Source organism: Pseudopodoces humilis, chromosome 18 (genome assembly GCF_049639895.1).
Source record: "Pseudopodoces humilis isolate 2021_Gansu_Grassland_sample_001 chromosome 18, ASM4963989v1, whole genome shotgun sequence".
Classification (NCBI taxonomy): domain Eukaryota; kingdom Metazoa; phylum Chordata; class Aves; order Passeriformes; family Paridae; genus Pseudopodoces; species Pseudopodoces humilis.
In genome coordinates, this window is record NC_142217.1 from 5,904,967 (window position 1) to 5,924,288 (window position 19,322).

Sequence of the window (19,322 nt, forward strand, 5' to 3'; positions counted from 1 at the left end):
TAAATTCAGGTCCCTTTTAGTACAGAAAATGCAACAGTCCTGTCCTGGCTTGGTCACAGTAGAAAAGGTGATTCCCTCTGAGCTTTGTGGAAATAACGATGTGGGGATCAGCATTGCAGAAGTTGCAGCTCCCTATTACTGAGAGGAATTCTTGGTAGTTTTTGTGATCTGCAGGCGAATAAATACCTTGTTCTGTGTTTTCCTCCCTGGTTTAAATATCACAGATTAATATAAGGCAGGTGCCCAGTAAATGAGGTTTATGTTTATAGAGCAGCATTGCTGTATTTGTTTGTCCTCCATTATTTGGGTGCGTGAGTGTTTCATTGTATTTAATTATGTCTGTGAGGCACAAGACAACAGTCAACATCTGCTCTATTGTTGCAGTGGTTTACAGATAGCTTTGATGGGTTATTAAACAATCTATTTTTCAAACAGCAAACAGGGAAATAAGCTGTACCCATATTATGTAATTTTGTAAAGGTATATTATGTAATTAGTTGTCTAGTATTTGCACACTAATCTTTTCTTTTGGTTGAATATGTGCTGTTCTGTTTTTAAAAAAGTGATGATCCTTGGCACTTTTTAAATTTTCTAGTTTCTCTGTGGCTTGAGTTGATTTTCTCCCTACTAATTTGATTCCACCATACATTTTATATTGAAATAATGCATCTGAGTTGTGAATGCTAATACAGAAATTAGAAATGTGCATTAACTTTCATTTATTACTGAAACAGCTACCGACAAACTATTACTGCAGAGACATCACTAGGCATCTTGAACTATTTTTGAGTAAAGGTTTATGCAGTTTCCAAAGCATCAGTTGGGGAGGGCAAGGTTCAAACTGCTTTGACTCTCTCAGATGTTTCTCAGGGCAGAACATCCCTCAGTGCTCCCTGGGCAGGGGAAATTGTACTGTACAAGCAGGGAGATGGCTCTGTAGAACCTGACTCTTGTACAAATGGATTCCCTGATGGAAAAGTGCTTGCGTGCTCGTGGGCTTTTAATTTTGTTTTGGTTTAATGTACCTGTCAACTGTTTGAAGTTTCTTTATGTAACACTGGTATCCACAATACTGTATCTGGATGCATTAAGGCAAATCACTGAAAGATTGCAACTACCCAGCATGTGATTTGTTTTTGCCTCAAAAATAAAATGTAGAAGAAAATGTTCCAGACACAAATGATGAACAGATCCTAAAATTAGACTTTCTGTAGCTTTTATCATTGCAGAAAGTCACCTATTAAAAATGTTTGAGAACATGAGTCTGTAATATTTTCACGGCTCCTGAGCTGCTACTGCCCACAGTTCTAGAGCTGCAGCTTGCTTCTGACAGCAGGACTCCTGAGGCTTTGGAAATGTTGTAAATCCAATGATCCTGGTTTAGGAATGCAGGTTTTCCATTGGAATAAGGTGGTTCAAAGTCCTTTGATAGGGGACTCTGCTCTGGTGAGACCCCACCTGGAGTTCTGCATCCAGCTCTGGACCAGGCTGCCCTGAGAGGGTTTGGAGATTGCCTCAGTGGGGACATTCCAGAACCATCTGGACACTCCTGTGGCCCTGCTGGAACAGGGAGCTGGCACCCACTGTGGGACATTCCAGCCTGACCCATTCTCTTGGAGCAAATCCAGAGGTGGCACTGAGATAAGAGGGATGACTGAGATAAGAGGGATGAGGCACCTCTCCTGTGAGAAAAGGCTGAGAGAACTGGGATTGTTCAGCCTGGAGAAAAAAAAGCTTTGGGGAGCCCTAATTGTGGCCTTCCAGTGCCTGAAGGGAGCCTACAGGAAAGATGGACAGAGATATTTTATGAGAACATGGGGTAACAGGGCAAGGGGGATGATTTGAAGCTGAGACAGAGTAGGTTTACAGGAGATGTTAGGAAGAAACTTTTTAGTGTGGGGGTTGTGAGACACTGGCACAGGTTGGCCAGAGATGCTGTGGATGCCTCATCCCTGAAAGACTTCAAGGTCAGGCTGATGGAGCTCTGGCAAACCTCTTTTAGTGGAAGGTGTTCCTATCCAGGGCAGGAGCATTGAAACTGGGTCATCTTGAAGGTCTCTTCCAAACCAAATCATTCTATGATTCTATGAACTAAACTATCCCTTTTATTTACATGAAAAAACTTAATTCAGAGGAAAAAAATGTGTAAAAAGCATGGTTATTTGGAAAATTATGCATCCCAACAGGTAGGTAGGGGTGGTGTTCCAGGTGCTAGTTGAAATGTCATTTTGCAAAATGGCCATAATTTTTATCACAGAATGAAGATTCTTCCCTTTTTTTATTTTTTTTAATGCAAGGGCTTGCTAGAAATACTTTCTAATCTTCCTCTCACCTACCTGGAATTGAAATGGGGATTTCAGATCTGTCCCTTCAAGTGTCAGTAGATGCTCCTCAATAGATGTGGCAAATTACTCTTGCAGTTTTGACAAATGGAAACTCAATCAGGAACTTCTAATTAAGTCTTGTATGCAGTGAAGGAATTCCAGGGTGCTGCTCTATGTGGAGAACTTCATTTTCAAGATGTTTCCAGAAACCCACTGGGCATGGGGAGAGTGGTGGGGGAGGGAACTGTGGGTTTATTTTATTTTTTATCTTCTATAATATCTATTGTTAAGTTTGGGGGGGTGTGTCTCTTGGGAAGTGCTCATTTTAAAGAAACATTTGTGTTGGTGTGACCAAACAAACCAGGCAGGTGTCTCCAGAAGCCTGTGTGAAAATGGAGCATTCCTGGGCTTTTTTCCTGACATGCCATGCAGACATGAATTTTCCTGGGTGAGAAAAGCAGGATCAGAATTTCTGCTGGGGTAGATCAGTTTATTGACTTCTGCTGAGGTGTTAGCCTTGGCTTTGCTGTGAAATTAATGCGTCGTGCAGTGAATCTGCATTTTCTGTCAGTGTATTCTTGTATATTTTGCTCAAGAATAGTTTTAAGTGTTTGTTCACATTAAAATGGTACAAGTCCTGCGTGCTCATTTCCAAGAGAAAATGAACTTTGCAACTGCTTTATAAAAAGTCCAAGGGAAAGCTATTTTGAGCTTTATTAAGGAAGCCGAGTTACAGCAGGCAGCATCTGATCTGTGAGAGTGATGGACACTGGTTACTCTCAGAGCTTCACAAGGAGTTAGGGCTGGGGAGCACAAACCATTCCAGTGTTTTCTTCTTGGGATCCAAAAGGGCTAATTAGGGTTGAAGAGTTGAGCAAAAATCAGGAAATTTAGCTCTTTGACCGTGAATGGCCAAACAGATCAGTGGAAAGACACAAATACTGTTAGGCAGTGGTACCAGATCACACAAACAGCAAAGAAAGGAGGCTGTGAAGAAGACCTATCAGTAGGGGAAAAAAATGAGGTAATAATAAAAACCTTTGAAAATAATTTCTGTAAGAGTCCACTACTCCCAGTTGTCTCATTAATTATCCTGAAATCTGACAGTTCTGTAGAAGCAGCTGTGTAGTGCTTTTCTGTCGGTGCAAGGCAAGAGAGATGTTCCAATAATAGCATTTATAATCCAGATGTGCAAGAGTCAGGTCTTATGAACCTCCTGTGCAGTTCATGTTTGAGCAGCTCAAATTCAAACTTGTAAAGGAGTATTACATTTCTTCTTTTTACTTGTTCCTGGTGTTCAGCCACATGTATTTGTTGGTTTAGCTCTTTATTAAATAGTATCAGATGTTTTATTTCTTCTGTCTGGGAGCAAATCGCTATTGAAAAACTTGTGTGAGAGAAAGTAAGATGCTCTCAATCAAAGAGTTTGAGTTCAGTTTTCGGTGTCTGATCCCCTGATTTTGCACTGCAGGAGAATTTACAACTTCTGAGGTCTTAGAAGGAGACTACTTATACTTTGCCTTATTTCTTGCAGCAATAAAAATCTTACTGACATCCACTTAATAACTTGAGTATTCACTAAAGCACTGATTTCAGTAAAAACAGGAATAATCCTCTTCTGTTGTCCTTCTCTGCCCAAATTTATCCCAATCCTTTGCTGGTCCCTTCCAAGGGCATTGCCACAGGTTGATTAAAACCTAAATGAAGGTGAGATTTAAAAGGCCATTCTTTATTTGCTTTGTATATCAAATGGAATTGACAAAAAGTAAAAAAGTAGGTGGCAGGAAAGGCTCTTGCTATCTGGCACTGATACAGCTGTGTTCTGGTTTTCTGATCTCAGGTGCTTTCTCTGCTCTTCTGTTATTCTGAACAGTAGCATGATCTCCCTAGCTTTACACAGTCCTGAGAAAGTTGTGAGAGCCATCATTAGAAATCAAGTATTCCCATGAATTCGGTACCCACTGTGACTGCTGAAGAAGACATAGGACTGGAATGTGTAATGAATAAGTAAAATATTTTTAATAGGTCTTAGGAGAGGGGAGAAGAGTAAACATATGATGTGATTCTTTCAGGTGAGAGCTATTTACTGTGTTACCAGGAAGAATTCTTGAAGCTTAATCCAGGGAATGTTGTTCTTCCAAATGAATTCTCCTGTGTACCCAGCTCTTTACACAGAGGTGCCTGCAGAGTACCAGAGCAATCCCACTGACATTGATCTGGCTTCAGTCACAGATGCTCAGGCTGGGGCAGAAGAGATGTGACCCATCTCAGGGAAAGCCAGGTTTTAGCTTGGCCTGGATAGGCCAAGTGTAAGGCCCCACACTGAGTTTAGGAGAGGTGATGAGTTGCTGAACATGGGACTGGGTGTGTCTCCAAATGTGTGTTAGCAAATATCTATGGAACTGAATTGACTTCAGACACTAAGTAGCAATGAAATTGAAAAAGCTTTTCTGACTTTCTGCCATTCAGATTTGGAGGTGAGCTTCCTATCAGCTGAGATTTCTAATGCTTTCAGCCAAATCCTGTCTGCCTTAGATGCTCCTTGCTTGTAGCTCTTGGCTAAACTTTACTACTTAAACTATTGCCAGTCTTGAGTAGAGCTGAGTTCTGGCTTACATTACATCTAATGCCTTCAAGTCCTGGTATTTTATCTCTTGAAAATATGAAACTTGTCAGTAGTGAACAGAAATTCCCTCTGATCCCTTTAAAGACCTATAGGGTCTTTATTGTTTCGGGGTTCGAATTGGTTGTTTCTCCAAGGCACCCTGCTCACTTAGGATATCTACCCTCTGCTGGTTTCTGCAATCAAACTGTAGCATGGTAGGGTGCTTGAATGATGTATTTATACAGGCAGGAGGCAGGGTTTAATACCATCTCATGATTCACTGTGCAGTCCTATTAATATGAACTTGACTCGGGGGAATAAGTAGCTGTTACTTGTCAGCAAATCCTGAGTGTATTAAGGGGGTGAAGTTGTATTGAAAGATCCTCACAGTGATACTCTGCTGTTCCCAAGGGAAGCAAATGAAAACTGTACTTTGATGAATAATGAATGTGCTAATTGGGGTCAAGAAGAAGTCATAGCTTCCTGTGATACAGTACAGTAGCCTGACTACAACAATAAAGAAAAGTCTGTTTGACCAGATTTGGCAATAAAAATATGTGACTTGTTTCTGTCATCACCACCCTACTAAAGCCTGGGATGTGATGGTGACAAGCAGGTGGTTTATCTGTTCTCTGACACAGAGCTGTATTCCTGAGATGCTCCTTGAGGTATTGGTTGGTGCCCATGAGAATATGGCCATGAACTGATCCTGAGACTGGTTGAGTGCTCAGATACTGCCCAAAATCCTGTGTGGAATGGATGAAGATGGCTTGGGATCACTAGGATTTATGAATAGTGGATACTGGTTAGAGTCACTCTGTTCCTGATTTGCAAGGAAAAATGTTTTTGTTGCTGCTGGGCCGTATCTGCAAAAGAATATACCCTAAGGGGAAGATTATAGCCTGTCCTTACCTGCTGAATGAAATACATATTTCTTGGTCCTGTATTTGGCACACAAAGGAGAAGAATAAATGAAAGAGATTATGGAAGATATATGCAAGCATGATTCTAATACATATTTTGTGAAATACATATCCATACAACCTGCAACTTTAATAAAGATGTATGTGATACTGCTTATCTTTTGTGGAAGATGTACATAATTTTCAGTAGTTAGTCTGTGTAACTGCACGATATCAAACAGGCAGGAGATCTTGAAAGTGTTCTATGTTTGATACAAAATTTTCTAAGCTGCTTAATTTCTCATGGATTGGAGACTAATCTCAGCTGGTTTAGAAAATGCAGATAATCTCAAGAGCAGAGTAGTGAAAGATGTCTGAAGTAGCCTGGAGATGGGAGGGAGTGAGTTCTCAAGGAGGCCAACAGGGAAAATCCAAGTGATTTGGTACAGCTATCCAGCTGATAAGAGTTATGTAATAAAAGCCAGCATGGAACTCTGCAAGAGAAGGAAAACAATGCAATGCTCACTAAGGCAGAAGAAACAAAGTGCAGAACTTTATAACACATCTTCAGTGCTGTGAATAAGTTGTGATGTCTGCATGTCAAAATCAACTCTTGCTACTTAAAGCAACAGTATTTTCCTGCGGTTTTGCAGCTAACTTTTCTGAGTGATTCAGGCCAATTGGAGGCACATAGAGAAGCTTCCTTCACAAACAGATATATGCAGGCCCATGGTGCTGTGTTCCACTACTTTTTGTAGCTTTAGGAGACTCTTTTGTGTGGCACCTCGCAGTCCAATGTCAGCCTTCTTCCTAGTGCAGAGCACAGCACATGGAATAACTGAAGTTTTCAGGTTCATCCTGCTTTAATTTTGACACAAATGCTGTGATAATAATGTGATTGTGATCCAGAATCTTTCTAATTGGTATGATAGTGCAGCTTAGTTCAAAGACACCTATCTGACTCTTTTTTTTCAGAGAGTAGCTGTTCAGAGACTGTCCTCAGCTTTTGTGCCTTGATATGTAGAGCTGATGACAGGTCCTTGGTAGCCCAAGGGAAGTCCAGGCACAGAGGGATCCCTTAACTCCAGTTTTAACCTGCTGGTTCTCTCTGGCATGCATTTATCACCTGTGGAAGTGAATGTGTCTTGTGACTCACTGAAGGGTAAATCACTCTCCCTGCTTGTCAGGGGACAAATACTTATCTTTTAGCAATCCAGTCTGAGGGAGTGAGGGTTTCCAAGAGTAGAGGAGGGCAAACCCTGCCTTTCAGAGTTCTGGGAAAACTGAAGTTATTCAGATGTGTATCTTTTAAATGTATGTGTGTGTTCTTTTATATTGCTGTCATCTCCTTGTACCAGATGCAGTTTTCTTCAAAGGAATTTACAATCAGAAATAGATACAAATTCAAGTTGACCTGCAGAGGAACAGGGATATTGGCTACTGGGCAGTCAGTTCATCCCCCAGTCAATGTTTTTGTGTGGCATTCTGGAAAGAGGAGGTTTAAAGGGCTGGAAAAGAATGTTCGTAGATGTTTTGAGAGAGTCTTACCTGGTAGCAGGCAAATTCATTAGAGCATCAACACCATTTGGAGTTTGGTTAGGAGGTGGAGGTGCACAATATTCAAGGCAAGACAAAGAGGAGTTTCATCTTTGAGATGTTGACAGTAGTGGCTTGGGTAGGAATAGGCTGAACTGAGCCTTTGAATAAGATGGCAAGTGTAAAGGTAATAAAAGGATGTGTTTTGGGGCAGTGCAGGTGGAGAAAGAAGGGTCTTTATGGGAGCATTCCAAAAGAAATGCAAAGTTAACACTCCATTATTTAGCCAGTGAGCTACCACAGCAGCCCATGGCTCAGACAATAAGAAAGGGAATTAAAACCAGACAGAAAGGATTTGCTGTGTACTCAGAAACCAACGTTTACTGAAACACTGCACTTCAAGTGTTGTGAGGCCAATTGGCCTATAGCCTTAATTTCTCCAGGGCTACAAATAGTTTCACAAACACGTCTCCCAAGTTTTTGCTTCTGTCTGAAGCTCTTGCATTTGGCAGGACTGTAGTTATTTATCTTTCAAATCTCCAAACTTACTATGATTGTATATTTAGAAGAAAAAGGCTAAAATTTGATCTTCAGTGGAACTGAAGCATTGTTTTCTGACTGAAGGATCAGCTGGGTTCATCTTGACCTGTTGCTAGTTTTTCATGTGCTCTGAAGAGATAATGTAATTGTTAGACACTCATGTCATTTTAGATGGAAACCTTAAGTTCAGAAGAAAAATGTGTTAATTCTAAATATGCTGTATCCCACATGCTTGAAAAAGGTGGTTTCTCCCAGTTTTAAGCAGTTTCTATATCCTTGCCCTATTCTCTTTGGTCTGAACTGAGATGCTTAATAAACTCAACTGTGATGACACCTGCCATGCTGGTTATCAGTATGAGACCATGAAATACCTTTGATTTGTATGGGTGACATTTTCTGCTTCAGGAGTCAGTAAAATATCTGTGCTGTGTTTTGGCTCTGCTGTTCAGGGTGAGAGGAGCTGGCTGGGGAATCGGTACCTGGCACGAGCAGCTCCTACACATTCTTCATGTGGTGGACAGGGGAGAGCCTGGGTGGTGCTCCTGCTGCACTTGAACAGCCTTTGGCCCTGAATGGCTTTTGCAGAAAGGTGGAAATGGTCTTGGGAAGACAAGCAGTTATAACAGTGTCAGCAGCTGTGCTGGGAAGGTGGGGGAAGATGTGCTGGACAGCTTTTCCTGCCTATCAATAGTTCCTTTAATGCCAGATCACCTCAGGCAATGCTGATCAGCAGCAGCTCACGTTCTTTTCCCAAGCATGTCTGGTGCTGGTGTCTGGTAATCCTTTTTTAGAGATAGCAATCTAAAGTTGCTGTGGGTGAGGGAAATTATCAGGAGACTCAGAAACCAATTTGTCCTTTCAGCTTTGGGGTTTCCTGTACCAGAAAAACCACTGAGAAATCTAAAGAGAAAATGGAGAGTATTTGGACAATAGGAAAGGTAGTGAGAAATGGGAGACTTGAACTTAAAAGGTCCAAATATGACATAGCATAAGTTCTGAAGAAGGTGCCAAAGTGGTACCTGAATTATTTATGATCTGAGAGACAGGAAAGTTAGGCCAGTGTAGGAAGGAAGAGGAAATTATTTGAAGTTCATTGAAATTGCGCAGCATTTGGAAAGAACTATTGTTTGTGGTATTTTGATCTAGATACCGGCATTAAGAAGAATTAATTATTTGGCAGAAAGATGGTCTAAATAGATTACTTCAGTGAGAATCTGATTAGAGCATAAATCATTGATTGGCTGATGACTGCATTGCAGGGATCTGCCTTTTCCAGGCATTGTGGCCCCAGGCAAGCTGCTTAAGTTTCCTTTTTTTTTTTCCCCACCTTGTACCATAGCAAAACTTTGGCATCTGCTTTTGCCTGGGAAAGTAGTTTAGTCATTGTCTAATGTGCCATTTACATCTTATATGCAGGTGGGATCAAAACTCTGATCTTTCTTGCTCCGGTTTCCTCTTTCTTGTTCTGCCTGGATGTCTAGCCCTGTTTTCAGGCATATTTCTAGTTTTATTTCTGTATCTGTTCATCCATACTGCACAGCAGTCTCCATTTCCTTCCTATTTAAACAACTTTTTAGCAAGTCTTCAAAGAAACTGCTATTAGAACACTCCTGTCAGTAGCTTCAGTTCCGTGCTTAAACACAAAATTGTGGTATTAGATTGCTGGGCCTGAAATAGTTAAGAATTTTCTGACCTTCGACTCCTACCCTACCTTGCTTAACCTGTGCTCTTCACCTTTAAAAGCAGCTTTTCATTAATAAAACCTGCCTTTTTGCAAAACTCTGCATAGTTGAAACAAATAAGCTTGTGCATTTTGTGTGTATGTGTTTTACATATAAAGCTAGTGTTCATGTGTTTTTCTAATTCTTTCTTCCTCTCTCATTGCTGAGATCAATTTTTAGTTTCAGAAAATCCATGCAAATTTTTAATGAAAGAAACCAAAGCCAGCTAGGGTTTGGAAGAGTAACATACCCTCTATGAGCACACTGAAAATGGCTTAACATGTCATTTTTTTTTTTTTTTTTCCTAACAGCATCATAATTTTCTAGAATGTAATGGAAATAAAAGCTGTGTAGTTGTTTAAAATAGATGATCTCCCCTTTCCACCCACACACAGAGTTAATTTTTTGCAGGGAGGAGGAACCCTGCAGCAGGCAGGAATTGGGTGCTGTCAGCACCAGGGACGTCAGATGTGCTTGATGTGCTTGTCCCGACCATTCTGGCTTTGTCCTCCCACAAGTGTTGAGGTCCATGCTTGACTTTAATCATGCTAAAGGTCCTGGTGAAGTGAAACAGAGCTCTCAGCTTTATCAATACTCTTCTGGCTCATTCCCTCAGTCCTCTTTGTGGCCAAATTTCACGTATTCAACATATTCCAGCAGAACAGGAGTGACCATTGATACTAACTAAAGGCAAACTGTAAAACTCAAGTGAAATTTCATTTTTGTGTGGCTGGGAGGGAGAAGAAATGTGTTGGTCTGAAGTGGTGGAGCTGATGTAGAGGCACTGGCCGAAGTTCTGAGCTTGGCACAGGGCAGAGACGCAGCAAAGCTCTGTTGTGCTCCTGTGGCTTTGATTCACAGAGGTTTGTGTGAGCTCAGGTAGCTCAGGACACCACCACAGGGCCCAGCCACCGGGACCCAGCTTGGATCTGGGCTGCCCCACACCCTGACAGTCAGGAGCATGTTGTTATAGTGAGGCAGGCAAAGTGTCCTTGCATTGAAACAGGTAACTACAGTTTATCTGAAATGTTTGTTTTTGTAGATTGCTATCTGCAATGTAGAAAACAGCAATTCTCCTAGGACATTTGATGTTTCCATTATTCTGGGATGTTTTCAGTGCTTGCAAAGGGCTGGAAGTGTCCTCCTGGAAGTTGCTGAGTTCACACTTCCACCACGCTTTGCATAATAATTGTCTGTTATGAGCCACCCTTCTATGTTGCTGTGGATTTGGAAGGCTGTTCTAGACCCTCTCTAGACAAGACCAAAATACTTCAAAGAGAACCCCCGAACTTGAAAAAATATGTTCAGCCTAAATTTATTCATAACTGGGTTTTTCTTGATTTTTAAAGTGTCAGGATCGTCCTTAGCTTGAACAGTCTCTTCCTCCTACTGTTTTCTTCCTTATTCACAGATTGCTTTGCTGGGATAAACAAATCAAATTTAGGTTTCTGCAACATAGTTGTTCCTTTCCCCTGAACCCAAAAAGGAATTTCTCTACAATGGTTGTATTTTTAATTTGACCTTTTTTTTTCTATTTAATGTGAATGAAGACAACTGTATTCTGTTGGAAGTACCTCTAAGAAATCAAGAAATAATTGAGAATTAAAATTAAGAAATAGTACTAATTTTCATTTTCCTATTGGTATCTCACTAGTATCTGAAATTCTTTAAACAGATGCAATGAGATCTTGTTTTTCCTCCTGAGTTTAGCTCTGAAGTTTCTGTTATTAGGAGGAGCATGATCTTGCATTTTGTCTTATTGAAATCCATCCCATTTCTATTAACGCAGCCCATAAGATTTAGCAGTTCTTTCTATGTAATATCCTTATCCTCTCCAGCCTCGATAGTACCTTCCAACTTTGTGTCATCAGGAAATTTCATCAGCAGGTTGCCTTGTGCCAAAATAATTAAAGAAAATATTAAAAAAAAATCTATCCCAAAATAGATCACAGAAAAACTTCCCTTGAGCCTGCTCTTTCCTGTACGAATCTTTATCCTCAGGTTTTCTAACATCTTATCAAATATATACATGCTGAAACAAAAAACCTGCCAGGTATTTTATAGAGCAATTTAACAGTCTGTATTTATGTCAGTTGTCCCACTGGAGTCATTTGAGTAAAGCTTGCAGAATCCATTTTATAATCTCCATTTCTGGGTGAAAGAAATCTGCTTTCTTTTCAAATGCAGCTTACTCTGCTGGATGAAGCAAATAAGCAATAGTCAAAATGACCTTTTTTATTTTAGGAATTATGTATTTTTAAGAGAGGTGTGGCTGCAGCTTGCTTTCTTATATATACCTTTTGTTTATGTATTTCTCTGTGAAAGTGGCTGATTCTGTATTGGAATTAATGACAATCTTTTGAAAAAAATCAATGATGTGTCAGCTTGCTTAATAATTAATCTGCAGAGTTTCTCTTCCTTGGTAAGAACAGACCAAGAAGTAGGGTTTATAGCTAAGCATGGTCAGATGAGCAGTGAGAAGAGCATCATCCCCAACAGAAAAGTGAAGCGGTTCTGAAACAGGAGATGGAGTGGGGTAAACATCACTTCATCATGTGACAATTGCTGGCCTCACTGGCAGCTCCTGCAGGGAGCATCACTGAGGGTCACAATTCCACATCTAAAGTTAGCAGTGGGGTGAGGCTGGCAGTGGGGAGGGCCAGCAGGCAGCTGCTCGGGGAGATTGCTAAATCCTGCAGCAGGGCTGCCGTGATACACCAGAATCAATTACCGAAAACCTTCCGCGATGGCCAAAATGTGACATGAAATAATTGAGTATCGCATCAAATCTTGTCTGCAATTAGTTATCTGGAAAAGTAATTATGCAACAAAATCAAGTAGCTGAAATTAGTGGTGTGAAGCACCCTGAAGACTGTAGGAGATTTTTTATATTTTTTTTATTTCACTTGTAACATGAAGTTGTAAGTACCTAATTCTTTATTGAAATAAAAAAAGTCTTGCTCAATTGTAATTCTTGTCATTAGTTACATCTGCAGTAGAAGATACATAGCACATAAAACAGGTGTTAATGACTAAGTTGGTTTTGTCTAAAGTAAAAATGAGCTGCAGAAGAGAATGTCTTGTAAGTAGTACGTTTAAAATCAAATCTGTTTTGATTTAGGGAGGAAACCAGCCTAAATTTCAGTCCTTTGTCTCTTAGACCAGTAGTATGAGTTGATTTGGAGAGCAGAGTTGAAATATTCTAATGGGAAAATGTGTTCTTTTAAGATAGTTATGATCAATTTAACAGCATAGATGCTGTGAAAGGTTAGAAAAGCCATTAAAACATAATTTACACTAATAGAAGTCATTAGCTTGCATTAGTTAGCTCACACATTCAAAACAAACAAGAATATAATGAATCAAAACAGAATGTACCCAGTGTAACAGACTGAAGTGTAAACGCTCACGTGAACATTGTTTAACAGCTTATAAATACAGGGAAATGTCTAATTATGCAATCATGATAAACCTGATTATTTTGAAAATGGCTTCTGATAGTAACTGTTTTCATGTATATGCCAGAACTGATAGGAAAAATTATTTCTAATCAGTAGATCTGTACAGAATTTGATCTCTATGTGTTTAGTACTTAAAAATCTGAACTGATAAAGAGTAGTTGGCTAGTCATGTTACTTAAGCTGCTCCCAAAATAGCACCTTCCTTTTTGGGTAGAGTTAGGTTTGCAGCTGTTGTCTCTATCTGTTGTCTCTGAAGAAAATTTTAACATTAAGTGTTGCTGACGTCAATTTTTTTCTTTTTTTTACAGCTGATGTGGGCTTTGCCCCTGACAGAAGTTATTTGGTTCTAGCTCTGAGTTTGGAAGAAGTTGGTATATAGATTTTCCCCTAACTTTCAATTGATGTGTTTAGCTTTAGTGGGAGTAATACTATCACTTAAACCATGTTGTCGTCTCAAGGAGTTTTGCTACATCCCTATGGAGTGCCAATGATTCTGCCGGCAGCACCATACTTCGCTGGACTTGTTCAGGTAATGCAAGGCCGCTTCCAACAAGCAACTTAACTCTAGTGCACTTAGAGCAATAATTGGAATTTTTATGGTTGAGAAAGCAAACACTTTTAATACAGGCAAAAGCTCTCATGTAGTCAGTGAGAAGACAGTAGGAAATCAAAAAGATGGATCACCCTAATCTGTGTATTGACATCTCTCATGGCTGAATAAATGGTGTAGTTGAGCTATATTTGCTTGTATTGATTTGTCTGCTGTTTAACATTCATGCCTTTGCTTCACGAGGTTGACCACAGGGCACAGGATTTGCTATCCATTCTAGGTTTCTGAGGGAGTCAGCATTCCCACGGCAGGTCAGAAGACAAAGTAACTTAACATGATGTGTTTAGGTTAAATGTTTTAGCACAGCAAACAGGAATAATGTTAAATATGCTTTAATTCATACGTTACGCGTCACACGGAATGAAAAAGGGGTTGTGGTTTTGTGTGTGTAGAAATATATCACCTGCAAAGAATATTTATACACATCCTATTAATTCCTTTGAGCCCTCAAAGTGTAAGTTCTTGCTGCAGGGCAAGAGTTCTGTACATTTAGGAGTCAGCTGCCAGCTATGAGGTTGTTGTGTTTGCTTTTGTTATTATTTAATTTTTATCAAGAAGTGGTGCTACTGAAGTGTCTTCTGTTAGACTTGGGATTCTGAATAAATCATGTAGATGCTAATGAAGCAATAAGTATCCTGTTGCTTACAGTACTATAAGGCATTAGGAAAAGTCAGCATTTCTAAACCCTGACAGAACTGTACCATCCAAGTGGCAGTTGTTAGATATTGTGCCACACACGTGTGTTAGGGCATTTCTGTGCTGTGCTAGGGATGGGTCAGCTCTGAGGGAGAGGGAAACTTTCATTGTGCTCCTGTAGCCCAATGCTTTGCTGCCATAGAGGGGCAATCACAGCATCAAACAGGTGGTTTCCCATTTAGGTCCCTTCAGTAATAGGACTGTGGGTTGTGTTCTTCACTTCAGGCTTAATATCAGGCACACGTGTCTAAAATAGAAATATAGCCGTTATCAGATATTGGGAATCCGTGTCTTGTGGGACATGCAAGCTGAGGCTGCTTTTTATGCAGTGAGACACATCCAGCAGGCCTTCGTATCCATTAGAATTTGGGGGTGAAGGTCAGACACTGGAGCTCAGTCAGACCCTCTGCCATCCTGTCCAATAAATAATTACAAGCAAATCGTGCCTTTCACTCTATGCTGATTGATGTTGAAATTGCTTTTGAAAGTTCTCATAAGTTCCTGTTATAGATTAAGTGCCGGTGCAGGAAAAATAACTGCACCCAACTGAAATGGGTGAATGTAATCAGGTTTAATGGACTCGAGAGCTTGTTGGGAATTAAATAACTATTGATTTGTTGGAAAGTTGCTGTCATTACAAAATGCCACTCTGAACGCATTATCCAAGCAGATAGATTAGAAGAAAGGGCCCTTTGAAAATTTGGGATGCCTTCTTTCAATCTTTTTCCTCTTCATTCTTTCCTTAGAAAGATATATCCAGGCCTGGGTTACTCCTTTAGCATAGATCTAAAATAGTCAAGCAATAAGAACTGCTGAAATAAAAAATAGGTATGAGAGATGCAGTTGAAAAGTGTTTTTTGCATCAATACTTCTCTAGTCTCTTGTCTTCTCTCTCCCTGATGTCAAACCTGAAAATGGCATTTTGGACACCAAACACATATTTGAGTTATTGTCCTAATGAGTGAATTACAGCATTAGATGGTTTGAGCAATTTGTCCCTCAGGATTTCACCTGCACTTACAGTATCTCTGGTCAGCTTATGACACCAGAATGCTTATTGTTTTTCTCTTAAAGTAAATCTAAATATCTAAAATAAATAATGCAAAGGACATTTGATAGGAACATTTATATCGTCCTTTTCTAAGCAGTAATTACATAACATTCTGAATTTTAATGGAAATGATCTTCAAAATTATGCCTTGATAAACTGATTATGTAAATGTTTTTTTTTCTGGGTTGCAGGTTAAGAACCACAACCCTGAACTATTTTAGGATATGAGGCAGTTTAAACATTTTATAGGATTATAAGATGCCAGTTTATTTATTTATTTGCATGGATTTCTACAGAAAGTAGGTGCACCTCTGATCAGGGATTCCCTATGATTTCCAGCTGGGTTTATTCCAAGGTTGTGTATGAAAGCAGTGTAGAGCATTGCCTAGAGATTTAGGGACTATTTGGGGAGGGGTTTTTTGTGTTTTGTTTTGCATAGTTGAGCAGGAGGGATCTCTGTGGAGCAAGGTTTGTTTTCAGAGGTCCTGCACCTTCAAGTGCTGTTTATTATTTTATTTAATGCTGTGGATGAGCAGCTGCTCCAGCCTCTCCTAAATTCATCACTAAACCCTGCCTTGCACCCTCTGCTCGTTTCTGTCACTCCTCTTGTTTCAGAGCAGTGGAATGTGTGGAAAACAAAAAAGGGGTGGATGCTGTGGGTGCCTCCCTGGACATGCCGTATGTGAGCACCCATGTGTTTTCCTAATTGTGTGTGTGTTCTGTTAAGGAGATTTGTATTCCTTTTACTGAGATGATGTGTTTGAGTGAGATGATGGAAAGTGAAATGCTCTTGTTCTTGAAGAGACACAAGGCCCAGGGTTACAGAGATGTTGATGTGTATTAAATATACATGCAAACTTATTTCCAAGTAAATAAATATACCTTAGACTTATTAGAATGACGTCCTATGACTTAGTAAAGCATTTTTAGATGAGAAAATATCTTTGACCCTTCCTTCTCCTGGGTAAAACTCTTTGAAAGAAAAAAAAAAAAACAAAACCACCTGAAAGTACAAATAATGCATAAATAGCTTTATGCCTCCTGTGGGTGGGGAGATATTTTCTGCCTTGGCACAAAAAGCCCACTGGTGGCTTCAGGGGCTGTCACAGCTCTGCTGCCACGAGCACCCAGGCAGGCTCTGCAGTGCAGCCACCGTGTGTGCTGAGGGACAGCAAGTCCCACGCTGTGTCAAAACTGTCCTGCTGCTTCTCCTGGCAAGGGAAATGAAAAAAATGCCATCTAGGATTAAGTGGCGAAATCCAGGAAGAGGTTTCTTCTCCTGCCCTTGGTCCCCATCCCAGTTTAGTCATTGGATTCCCAGGGGGGAGCCCGTATGTCCGGACAGGAGGGTGTTGGATGGCAAAGGTCCGTGTGCCTTGGCCAGGGTGTGCAGCATGGATGAGTGGCTGTGTGCTCCTGGACCACCTCACCAGTTCTTAGAATAAATATGAAACCAAGCTCCAGTCATCATTAAATTACAAAGTTTATTTTAAGGATGCACCATTCGGAGAATACTGTTAATTTATTAAATAATATCCAAGAGGTGATATCAGCTCCATCTTTCATGGCTATAAACATAAAATGTTTGCAGTTGCTCTGTTTACTTGGAATGCTGGATTTATGATAAAATATTTTGAAAACACTCATGCGATATATGACATTTTAATAATTGATGTTAATTTTTTTTTTCATGGCTGGGTTTGGTAGCTCCATATCCATTTAGCAGATAAAGAGGAGTTCATAGGCATTATTATAAAAGTTATTAAAGATGAAATTGTTTAGACTTTTCAGTAAACTACTGGAAAGCTCTGGAAAAGAGAGACAGCTCTATTTTATAGAAAATGTGGAACTTGTATATAAAAGATTATAAAAGTGGGATAATTTATGAATATGGTGAATATTTTGTAAAATTTGTTTTTATTTTGACATATTGACCAGAAAAGTTCTATGAGTTCTGAGGGTTTAAGCTTGTGTTCTTTGTTAGAAAATTAATCGTTAGAATGAATAAGCTAAAACCTTCTTTTTTTTCTGTTTTTATTTGTTTATTTAGGTAGTGGTAAAGGGGAGAGTTGGAGAAGAAAAAAATAAAATAGGCTGGTGATTAACTATTTCAATACATTGGGAATCACTGTATTTTTAAGTATATCATTCTTAAGCTTAGATTATTCTGAAGCTACTGGGAGTTTGAATTTTTTTTCCCCGTGTATCTGATTTTCCATAACTGGTTAACCAGTGTGTTGGACTGACAACTGAAAAAGTGGTAATCTGGAGACTGTTCCATTTTATTTTAGGGCTGAGAGAATTGCCTAGAATATGCTGTGAAAAGTAATGGAAAAAAGACTTCATCACAGTGCCATCACTTTACCCATCTGGAAAATCCTTGTTTTAGTGCTGTGTTGGGAAGTGCTAGCAGTGGGAACATTGTGAATGTTTGTAGGTGTTAGTGTGCTAGGCTACCTGCAAAATCACACTTGCATTCCAGCAATCCAGTCTTGGGGAATGCTGTGGATTTGTTGTGTCACCTTAGATGAAAAAGGCTTTTGTAATTTGCTAGGTTTTATATGAATAGATTTGAAATAGCAATGAGGAGAGGTTTGAGTTCTTCCAGTGCTGCCTGCAGTGGTGTTTGGTTGTTTCTGTTGGTTTTAGATTATGATCTAGTAGAAAGCAAAGCGTAATTTCTGTTTGCATTGGCTGAATTGCCTCTTTGAAATGCAGTAAGTAGATTATTTAGCTTAAATGCAGATTTATTCCGGCTTGATTGTGTTGTTCTGTCTCTCCTGTTACTAGTACTGCATTCCCAGTGCTTTGTGAGTGGAGGATGAATATGTTTTACTGTTGCAATCACTTTTCATCTGAGTGTGCATCTTGTCTCGATTTTGAGAGCCCATATCTAACATTTCTTCTCTGAGTCTGAAAGTTGCAAAGTTTTTTCTCCCTTTTGTATCAAAAGTGCTTTTAGCATATGTGAAGTGGTAGTGTTAGTGATGGATATAGTCTGTATTGTTTTGATAGCTGAAAATTTTTGTAAGCAATGCTTAAATGTCTGGGAATCATAGAATTGTTTCTTGGAAAAGACCTTTAGGATTATCAAGTCTGACTGTTAACCCAACACTGCCAAGTCCAACATTAATCCATGTCCTTAAGTGCCACATCTGCGCTTAATTTTTAATTTACCCTTCTTTAGTACCTCCAGGGATGATGATTCAACCATTTTCCTGGGCAGCCTGTTCCAATGCTTGACAACCCCTTTCTAACATCCAATTTAAATCTCCCCTGGTACAACTTGAAGCCATTTCCTCTTGTTCTGTTGCTTGGGAGCAGAGCCCGGCCCCCACCTGGCTACAGCCTCTTGCCAAGAAGTTGTGGAGAATGAGAAGGTTCCCCCTGAGCCTCCTTTTCTCCAGGCTGAGCCCCTGCTGCTTCTGGTGCTCCAGCCCCTTCCCCAGCCCTGGGCAGCTCCAGCCCCTTCCCCAGCTCTGTTCCCTGCCCTGGGCACACTCCAGCCCTTTCCCCAGCTCTGTTCCCTGTCCTGGGCAGCTCCAGCCCCTTCCCCAGCTCTGTTCCCTGTCCTGGGCAGCTCCAGCCCCTTCCCCAGCTCTGTTCCCTGCCCTGGGCAGCTTCAGTCCCTTCCCCAGCCCCGTTCCCTGTCCTGGGCAGCTCCAGTGTGGATAGAGATACTGAGCAGAGCTCGTTCTGGAACTGAGCCCTGGGCAATCCTGCTGGGGACCTGCTCCAGCTGCAGGCAATTCCACTGCCCTCTCTCTGGGCCTGGCCATCACCTGGTTTTTCACACACTGCACCCATCCAAGCCATGGTTTCCAGGACAGTTCAGTGGGAAATGTCAGGCAGGCACACCTTCCCTCACCCACTGAA

General features: G+C 40.4%; 1 protein-coding gene across 25 annotated transcripts in view; it reads left to right on the top strand.

Moving 5' to 3' along the window:
* RBFOX1 (RNA binding fox-1 homolog 1) overlaps positions 1–19,322 on the top strand; it is a 773,250-nt gene that overhangs the window by 524,825 nt on the left and 229,103 nt on the right. For 2 of the 25 annotated variants that reach the window (XM_088064277.1, XM_088064276.1), the window contains exon 2: positions 13,398–13,618. The exons of 17 other annotated variants lie outside the window; for them this stretch is intronic. In XM_088064277.1, the coding sequence (XP_087920403.1) occupies positions 13,532–13,618 (87 nt within the window). In that variant the 5' untranslated portion in view covers positions 13,398–13,531. Of the gene's footprint in view, positions 1–13,162; positions 13,619–19,322 lie in introns of those variants that run through there. 6 more of the 25 variants (XM_088064280.1, XM_088064281.1, XM_005522863.3 and 3 more) reach the window with 6 other exon arrangements.